The sequence below is a fragment of the Malaya genurostris genome, chromosome 2, assembly GCF_030247185.1.
Source record: "Malaya genurostris strain Urasoe2022 chromosome 2, Malgen_1.1, whole genome shotgun sequence".
Taxonomy (NCBI): Eukaryota; Metazoa; Arthropoda; class Insecta; order Diptera; family Culicidae; genus Malaya; species Malaya genurostris.
Genome location: NC_080571.1, coordinates 254,190,840 through 254,201,002, shown reverse-complemented (window position 1 = coordinate 254,201,002; position 10,163 = coordinate 254,190,840). Strand labels below are relative to the sequence as shown.

Here is a 10,163-nt window from a genome sequence, read left to right as displayed (position 1 = left end):
TAAGTGTAGTTCCTTCTACTTCTACTTTGTACATCCCTATCAAAGCTCAACATTCTGATTCGAATGACTTCGCAGTCGATTTTTAGAGAAGATGGCAATTGTGGAGCTTTCTAGTGCTCTAGTAATCAGATCTGACTTAAATATTTCGACGTAAACATTTCAAAAGGGATGCGCGACGTCGAATTCTGTATTTATTTCTGTTCTTGTAGTTATTCAAAAAGGTACAATCAATTCTTTTCAGGAATCAATCTTCCGGGGTTGGGTTTTCGATGTTTGCCACTAATAGATCACTTCCTCACCAAAAGGAGTCTCCAGTTCGCTTGCTGTTTCTGGCTTGCCACCATCGTCTTTCAATCGGTTAACTTCTGCTACGACCTCGAACAACTTTTTCTTCGAGTGCTTACCCGAATGCTCACTCGAGTCGTCATGAGTCAATTTGTGATCGTCAAGAAATTTGAACAACTTTGTCACTTCGTGTTCAACCACCGAACCAAGAGTGGAATGCGGCTTGGACTTTTTCACACCGGTTGCATATTGGCGTGCTTCATCGTCGCTCATCATTTTTCCGTCGATACAAACAATGGTAGAGTGTTTACGATCCGGTCCCTCGTACAGGTCATGAAGAGTACCATGGCTGAATTCATGTACGCTACCAGAAAGACTTCGCTTATGTAGTCCTCCGATGCTAACATAAGATCCCGTGTCTTCGTCACCGTCTCTGGGAGTTACCGCAGGTGCCGATGATGTGCTGTCAATGTTCTCCATTAGACCGTACTCTTTTCCCGAAGGCCTTCGTCTTCGTCTCGGGGAGTTTGGATTTGCCGAAGAAGAGTTCGATTGAGGAACCGAACTTCTGGAGCTTCTAGAACTTCCAAGACGGTCTTTCCGTGCCTGAATTATTTCTCGACACTTGTTCGTACATCCACCAACCCACTCGGAGATTAGCACTCCCAGTCCGATGAGGTAACCAATGCCCATCAACAGGAACATACCTTCGGTGTCGCCAAGTGTCAATCCCTTTTCACCGGCCGTCGGAACACGCAGGGTCTGTCCCACCGAAGCCTGCCGGTACGCGCCATCTTTAGTTTTCTGCATTTCCCACGAGACATCCCGCGATAACTTCCCGATTATTCCGGCTTCCTGCATGTACAGAAGGGCATTGTTGAACTTATCCCGGTAGATTGAGTTGGGCGGATATACGAGCGATACTCCGAACAAGGAAAAACACTCCTTGCTGACGTGTAACGAGTAGCGTTTATTGTGGGACCTAACAGAAAATTGTGAGAAGAAGTAGCATTATATTGTTTTAGGTAAAAGGTAATTAGAAAAAAATCAGTGATTATGATTAATATTGAAAAAGTTACTCTATTTCCAGCGTGCAATCACTCTGAACTTTGAGTTCATTCAGAGAAATGAACTGATCTAGTCCGAAATAATCCCACCTAATTCCGTACAATCTTACCTAAACTTTTCCAAAGTCTGTAAGTCTTTCAGACAAAGTTAAGCATAGCTTAAATCTCAAGAATATAATTTAAAAACACATTCAGTTATTCATTATAACTAATTTACTTTTTGCGTATACAGTTCCATCTTTAAATTTGATAGTAAGTTTGGTCCTTAATTTTCGTTCTTGATATAGAATCTGTACTCTATCAAAATTGCGTCACGTTTCTAAAATGTCTAAATTTCACCAAAGACGGTAGATCAGGACCTGGAAAACATGCGAATTTGACTAGTTATTTTAATTAAATCTGACTAGTAACCAGCCGATAATTAATCGAAATGTATTGATTAATGATATGAAATACTTCTCTGGTCGAAAGTGGTGCGCCTGATCCTCAAATCAGTCAACTTTTCACACCGTTTTGTTTATATACTAAAGAATTCATCAATTCCACTAATGTAATGTTTGAAATTTAAAATTAAAACGAACTTTTGTATAATTCGATTGCTTCATGTGTAGTGTTTGTTAAAAATTGTACGATTTTTTCGAAAAGGAGAAAGCCCTGAGGAAATTTTAACGCGAATTTCCACTTCTGCTTTTTCGTTCATTAGTGTCAGCTTTTGATTTGATATTGACAAAGGTCAACTAAGGTTATTGCGACTTAGGACGCAAGAACGAGTAATTAAATCATTGGAAGAAATTATATTTTAAAGGGCTTAGTGTAATATACCATTCGATACCAGTTCGTGGAGATGCCATGGGTATATGCCTGTATATGTGCAATTAGCACTTGATTTTCTCGAAGTTGGCTGAACCGATTTTTACTAACTCAAATTCAAAATATAGACTATACTTTTTCAATGAATGCCATTGGATTTTATCTAGATCCAACTTCCAGTTCCGGAATTACAGGGCAAAGTTACCACAATCTGTACGGCTAGCAAGACGAAACTTGTTTCGTCCGGGACGTCACACAGTGATTCGAATCTATAAAAACATGGGCATAAATCAGTAGCTGCCAAACCGTTCTTTTAATGCATATAATTGCTTTTAAGAAATTATTTACAAATATATACCGCGTAATTTGATTCTATCCCTAATTGTTCGTGGCCTAATTTGACAAAAAATATTTTAAAAAAATTTTTTTCGAAGAGATAGAAAAATTTTTTCTTCAACAAACTTTTAGAACTATTGAAAATAATTTACTTTGTCAAATATACCAAAAGTGTAGGCCGCACCGTTTCGGATATACAAAGCGTTTTTGTGGCAACCCCCTTAAAATCAATTTTTTATTCATAACTTGTTTCAAGTTTTTTTTTATGCACACATTTTTTGGAATAATTGAAGAAAATAAAAAATCCCATATGTTTTGTTGAAAGTAGTGCATAGGTTTGTTGTTTCCTGGCAAAGTTATACATCATTTTACCTTTCTTTACCTATGATAAAACCTTACACCGAAGCGAAATATGCAACTTTTTGCAGCTGATTTTTACAAAATTTATAGGAAAAGATATGCCCAATACTATAAAAAAATCTAAGTGGAACTTGTTTCAAGTTATTTTTTTTACATATGTTGTTTGGAATAATTGTAGAAAATAAAAAATTCCATAATTTTGTAGAAGGTAATGCATAGGTTTATTCTTTTCTTAAAAATTTATACATCATTTTACCTATTTTTACCTAGGAAACCTTATACCGAAGCGAAATATGCAACTTAATGCAGCAAACTTTTACAATACTTTTTGGAAATTATATTCCCAATCTAATTTATTTTATAATAAGAATATCCTGAGTACTATTCGTGTGACTCATTTTCACTATGGCCGTGCTGAAACCATGCATGATTAAGAAACGAAGGGTGTCACGCTTCTGCTATTTCTGTAACTCACTTTTGCAGTGAGCGTAGAGATGGGCAATTCGTTCCTGAGCTATTCCAGTGAATCGAATCTTTAAAAAGAGCTGATAGCTCACAGCTCTTTTTAAAAGAACGCAGCTCACCAGTTCACCGCACTGGTAAGCAGGGATGCCAGGTCCACAGATTTTTAACCTTTTGCACAGATTTAATAAATGGCACAGATTTTCACAGATTTCTGAAAATGATCACAGATTCTGAAATCGATCACAGATTTTTGAAATTGATCACAGTTTAGCACCAAAAATTACAGAGCGGTAGGAAAAAGTGAGACCTTTTTTTTGCTTACCAAAATGATTTCGATTAGTTATTATGGAAACGGGGAAACGTGCACAGATTTTGCACAGACAGGTTTTTGGCTTGATCACAGATTTTTTGAAAAATGACCTCGCATCCCTGCTGGTAAGGTGGAAACAAGCTACAAGCTGAACGGATTTTCGGCTCTTGAAGAGCGAGTTATAAACTAGAAGAAATGTGTGCATGAGCTTTTGTTCGTTCTTCCAAATGTGTATTTATCCTTCTTTAACAGATTAAATGAGCCGTTGTCAATAAGAAATCTTACCTCTCACTCAGTAGGCTAAGGTACATTCAGGGATGCCACTTTTGCAGATATTCTCAAATATGACATAATAATAATTCGCAAACAAATTAGTTCGCATAGCATTGTTCTTAGTGCATCAATGATTTCGATCATGCATATGAAAGAAAAACGGCGCAAAAAAACGGCGCTCAAAACAAACCTTCAGTTTAATTTAAATGAGCTGATATATTGAATCGATTCCTTTTAGTAAGCTGATCGGATCGGAGCTGCTCACCGATATTAGCTGCTTCGCACATCTCTAAGTGAGCGTCGCACGATCAATATATCTCATCTTAAATATCATGTTGCTTCGCGATAACTCAATTTATTTACACGTTTAGAAATGAAAACTCTTCGTAAAGGTTTGTACTTTTGCAATACTTTTTCATATTTTGATTGGAAAATATTTTTCCATTTTTTGTACCATGTGTTGACTTTCGATAATTTTTCGGATTTTCAATATTTAAAACCCACTTTGAAAAGGCCTAAAAAAATTACATCGTATTCCACTAAGATTTTTTATAATATTGTTAATTGTCAAAAAGTAAACAAAATAAAAATCCCAATAATTTGCTTAAGTTGCGCGTGCAAGCATGAGCTTGTTTACGCGTGTTTACGCGCACTTTGTAGTAGATACTTATACCATGTTCACATTAGCGCTTATATCACTTGATATACCGAGATGATACGCATATCACGTGGAAGTGTTCACATATGATCGAAATGATATCGTTTGCCCACTGTAAACACCCTACTCCCCCCAACATAACCAGCCTTTGCACCATCCCCCCTCCCACCCTTAAACCTAAGCCCCCCCCCCCCCCCCAAAACTCGATACAAACCCGGTGAACGACCGTAACTATGTTAAAACCGGGTATAAATAAACGATATAATAATAATAATAATATCGTTTGACAATCAAGTTGTCATATTGAATGTTCCCATTAGGAGTAAGATCAATAATATTGCTTTTCTCTCCTACAATTCAATCAATAATTTAAGTCTTGCATTTAATGGTCTCCGAACGCCAGTATTCGTTGAAAAATTCGAAATTATAATGATTGTTTATTGTCACTCTCAAAGTGACGTTCATAAATAAGTGCGTTCAATGCCATTATCCGTGTTGCTAGTTGCGATTTTTGACAAATCGACATGATATCGTACATGATATCCCGTATATCATTCCAAAATGGTGATTTTGGTATTTTTTTCTTCAAAATGAGATAGAAAAAAATTTTTTTGTGGAAAAAAAATTATTTTTATTCGAAATTGGTGCTACCCCCTTAACAAAAATTAAGGTGCCACTTTCAAAAGAAGCGTAATATAATCTTGTAAAACTTCTTCGAAGACACGTTAGCTCTTAAAAATCAGTGAAAGTCAGTACAGATTTTTGACCGTTTTTTTTCAAGTTTTGGACCACTGTGCGTCAGTTTAGACATTACACTTCAGTGTAATAGCAAACAGTGTTTGGCAAATAGCATTAACATTAAGTCTATCTAATAAAGTCAACAAGTAGTTTTGGGAATTCCGTTCTGAGGATAATGAATAAACCTACAAAAATGATTCATGTCTCTGGATCATTTCAGAAGTGCGATTGTTGGTCAACAAAACGGGAGTAAACATAATCATTTTTTATTTGTTTTTTTCTATCAATTCCAATTACTTTTTACTATCCATAGAGATTGTGAGGTATCGGTTTGGCTTTATTGGCTTTATCTATTTTCACAAACTTCGGTTCAAAAGAATAGTTTTCAAGTATCGTAGACTGCCATTGGCTTCCGGTTACAGAAATACAGAATAAAGTGTGCTTAAAATTTAAAGCGACGAAAAAAAATGTATTATTTCTTTTGATTTGTGCTCAAAACTGATTCAATTTGTATATTTGTTTTTTTTTTTCTCTTATATATGTTTTAATGTTCATACAACTCTGTGTTAAGCAGATTACAAAACGATTAAAAATTCTTGTCGATCCGTTCAATAGATTTTTTATCGTATGAACAGGTTCTGAAACGAGGTTTCGAGAAAAGGCACTACAAAGGTTCTGCTGATCGTGGGTAAATTTAAAGAACTATGTATACAAAATTGAGCTTTGAAACTTTGCAATTATGTTCCCAGCTGATGTATCTATTAAAAAAAACACTTAAAAAATATTTTTCGAAGCCGTTTCATTGAATACCCTTATAAATAAGTGACAATCTAATTGTTCCGGGTTATATTTTATCACATCCAGAGTAGTTCAATTGGTAGAATAATTTCGATTGAGAATAGAAAGTTAAGGGTTCAGTTCTCATCTCCAAGGTAATTTTTTGGCATATTTTCGTTTCAGCTATCTCATTCATTAGTATTTTTTTCAGTCGTTTCGTTAGGTCTGATGCAAATTAAACTAAGTCCATAATGGCATGTAACAAAACGACAAAACTAAATTGTATTTCCAGTTACGCTTTGTCAGTTACAATTAAATTTTGCCTTTCTCATAAGGAGAGGCTGAGATATCGCTATGGAAACATACTTTTCAACTGAGGCCCGGAACGCTGAATGTTATATACCATTCGAATCAGTTCGTCGAAATTGCATAATGTCTATGCGTGAGGAACAAATATAGTGTAGAAGTCATTGATTGGCTTGATCATTTTTGAAGCATTCAAAGTATGCAAAGGAGATTTTTCAACAAGATCCACATGTTCAAAAAGTTTGATTGAAATCTGAGAAGAAGTTGCCAACGCTAAATTCGTCAAAAATAAACTCTTTTCAAAATCAATAAAAATATACTTGGTCTCTGAATTAGCTGAAATTTTTTCGCAAATTGAGTTTCATTGAATTTTGAGATGATTACGATTTTCACTGGATTAGTTTCTGTTAAAAAACACTAAACAAATATTTCCAGTTCGCACAGAAAAGTTTTTGTTAAAAAAACATTTTCGTTTCTTAAAAGTGCTCATCCGGCAATGACGTTTGGTGTGAAAAATTATTACCTTTCTTAGTACAATGCTTTATCCTACTAAAAAATGTTATTTTTTGGTAGATCCTTAAATTTTCAAAAACGTTTCTTTTCAGTGTAAAACTGAATTTTTATTTTATATATCCTTTTATTCCAAAAAATGGACATAGCACTTTACTATTTGTCATCAAATCTCAAAGCTTGTCTATAAAAAGTTTTAAATTTCATCTAAATCCGACTAATTTACAGATCTTGTCAGTTGATACGCAGAGTTCGGTTTTATCTTGACTGATTTCCACTGACTCAGACTCAAATGAAAGGACTTATAATGGTATAAGTTCTGATAGAATTTTATACGGATCTGACGGTTACGGAGTTATAGGGCGATGAGAGCTCAAAATTGCAAAACGTAATTTAAAGTAACAATGCAAAAAACGTACAAAAATTTAAAAAAAAATGTGCTCAAAACTATTTCAGCTTCAAGATCTCTGAAAAAATGTTTGATTTCAATTAAGGAGAAATTCAGGTACAAAATAAGACGCGTAAAATTTCAACCGCATGAATTGAACGAATCATCTCACAAAGCGTTTCATGTAAAACCGACACATAGTAAAACGAAAAATTTTCAGTGGTTGAGTGCAGTGGGCTTACGACATGTTTTAATCGCTAGTAAAACAGACATTAACTGTGTATGCTAAAAATTGAATGTTTTTAATTGAATAATATTAGGGAAACACATTTGTGCATGTCGTTTAAGATGGCCAATTTAGGCGCCTGTTGCGAAATTTTTCATTTTTTGTTACAAATCAAAATCTTTGGCATGATGATCATACTTCATCTAGCTGATTCCAACTATGCATCATATTTTTAAGGCTTTTGTTAAGGCTTCACCAGATCTGCACGTTTCATGCATTTTTAAGACATTTGGCATCAAAAAAGAGTCTAGTTTTGTTACACGAATTTCCGAAGCTGCGCGAATTTTTTTTGTGCGTTTTTTTTTACGCGAAACGTATCTCACGGTGAAAAGAGACCTCAGTGTATAAATAACAATATTTAATAACAATAGAACTTACTCATCGGAGAAGTTGGACTGTACCAGATACTCCAGTTCAGCTTTCGATCCTATGAAGGCGTACGATATGAAGAACGCCTCCGTCACATTTCGAATCCCTTCCTCGATGCTGGAAACGAATTCCAGTTTTCGCAGCAACTTTGCCGTGCTCGTGTCGCTTGAATTCAGGAACCACCGTTCCCAGCCTCCACGGTTCAACGTTCCGACGCGATAGAAACCTTCCCGCAGTTGGTTGACCGAATCGACCGTTTCCGGAAGTACTGGCATGGTCACGAAAGCAATAATGGATCCCGTGTAGCATGATGTTATGATGATTGTGAACACCCAATATATTCCTGGAACAATTCAAAAGCTTATTGAATTTCGTCATATTCCGAACGAGAGCGATTGATACCAATCAGAAGTCTGGTCGAAGTCTTCTTAGTGTTGGACCAGGAATTTTCGCCGGTGAATGTTAAACTGTTCGTGAAGGTTCCGAAGACATACCAAAACATGTTCTCGATCTCACTCCAGTTTCCGATCAAATGCCTAAGACTCAATTTATCCGAAAACGCCAACGGAAAAATGGCTCCCAAATAAACGAAGGTCAGTGCCAGCCACACTGGCCACTGGAATGGACCCAGGATAGCTCGGTATCTGAGAAATTCAGTCGAACAGGTAATTTTTTTTATTTTTTAAGATACTCAAACAAACCTCGGCAAAGATGACGACATCAAGGTAACAAAAGCGGCACAATCCATTGAATGTGCCACACTCATCTCGGTAGCCAGATTCCGTTCTATGGTTACGTATGTTCCACCGGCACCAATATCCGCCTGTCGCCGTTGAACCTCATCAGTCACCGCATCACCCGAGCTGCAACGACACACGACCATCAGCACACTCCGGACCTCAACTTCAACTACCCACTATAATACCCCAGTGACAGTTTGGATGGTTCCTTAACATCAAAAGTGAAATTCAAATAATTCCCCAACGTTTTGAGCACTCGCATTTCCACTCCTTCCCAGCGAATTGCAATGTTACCGACCCCATCGGTGGACAGAATTTTGAACACATACGGAGGTTGATGAGCTGCCGCGATCGTAAAACGATGTCCGGAGAACCCCTTCTGAATCTTTTTCGGAAACAGGTCCACATTTGGACGAGAAAATTTACCATTCATCCACGTCGTAAGTACCGTCGGTCGATTCGATCCCAGCCCATCGATGTACAGTTCGTGAGTGTACAGCACATAGGGGGACTCATTGTTGACGGTCTTCGATACCGAGTAGGACTCTCCAATGACCAAGAGGTTCAGTATGTCACGTGACTGTTTCGAAGATAAAAAATCTTGCAATTTCCACTGACTGGAGCGAGGAATAACGATAACGTAATTCGTTAGCTGAGCTCCAATCACCTTCCGGGTCATCATCACATCCGACAGAAAAAGAATATAGCTTCTACATTTGGAAGCCGATGCAAGTAGCAACTCTGGATTTTCCAACGTATAGTTGGGTCCAATCTTGCCACAAGTGTAAGACATAGGAAACTCTTGGAGAAACGATTCGATAAAACTACTCTCGGTTTGTTCCACGAAACCATCGAAAAGAATAATCGGAATACAGGCTTGTAGGTACTGAGTGATAACTCGAATCAGCAGTCGCACTAAAGATTTAATTTGAGCTTCATTACTGATCACATGCCCAAAATTATTATTCCAAATCTGTTCCCGAGTTTTCGGATTACCACGAAAAGTCGGGTCACTAAATCGCTTACTTCTACCCACTTCATCACATTGATCACAAGTTCCGTTCTCGGGTTCATAACCTCCAAAGATATATTGTTCACTGGACAACTCATAGTATTTATCCTTTCCCGAAACCGAGCCCTGGAGTCCCTGGTAGGCAATTAACGCGTCTTGAATCCTGTCTCCGTTTCGATTAGTGGTCTGCCAAGCCAGTAACAATTCCAACCATAAAAAGCACAATACACTGCTTATCAAAATAACTCTCATTCTGCAGCCACGGAAAACTAATCACCGGAACCAAGAGCACTGGTACTCGGGAACACACGCATAAAATTACAGTCGAACGCAAAAGGATCTTTTGACCGCGAAAGATATGGAACTTTCTCTTTTATAGCCGAAAGCGCGCCCACGTGCACACCGAGTAGAAATGTTTGTACCAGCCCTATTGGAAATTAATGAAAATCCATCACCTTTTGATCCTTCGAACG

The 10,163-nt window shown here is 37.1% G+C and overlaps 1 protein-coding gene across 1 annotated transcript; it reads right to left on the bottom strand.

Annotated features, from left to right (window-relative positions):
- Nucleotides 1-279: 279 nt before the first annotated feature.
- LOC131429188 (ionotropic receptor 21a) lies at nucleotides 280-9,942 on the bottom strand. The gene is made up of 5 exons (XM_058593237.1): nucleotides 8,864-9,942; nucleotides 8,640-8,801; nucleotides 8,341-8,582; nucleotides 7,948-8,281; nucleotides 280-1,267 (listed from the first exon to the last, which is right to left on the bottom strand). Exons 1-5 carry the CDS (start codon nucleotides 9,940-9,942, stop codon nucleotides 280-282), a joined length of 2,805 nt encoding a protein of 934 aa, XP_058449220.1.
- Nucleotides 9,943-10,163: the final 221 nt, after the last annotated feature.

Coding starts and splice junctions, on each gene's coding strand:
- LOC131429188 (XM_058593237.1), bottom strand. CDS start 9,942: ATGAGAGTTATTTTGATAAGCAGTGTATTGTGCTTTTTATGGTTGGAA. Junction 8,802..8,863: donor CCATCCAAACTGTCACTGGG/GTATTATAGTGG, acceptor GTGTCGTTGCAG/CTCGGGTGATGCGGTGACTG. Junction 1,268..7,947: donor CAGTCCAACTTCTCCGATGA/GTAAGTTCTATT, acceptor ATTTTCTGTTAG/GTCCCACAATAAACGCTACT.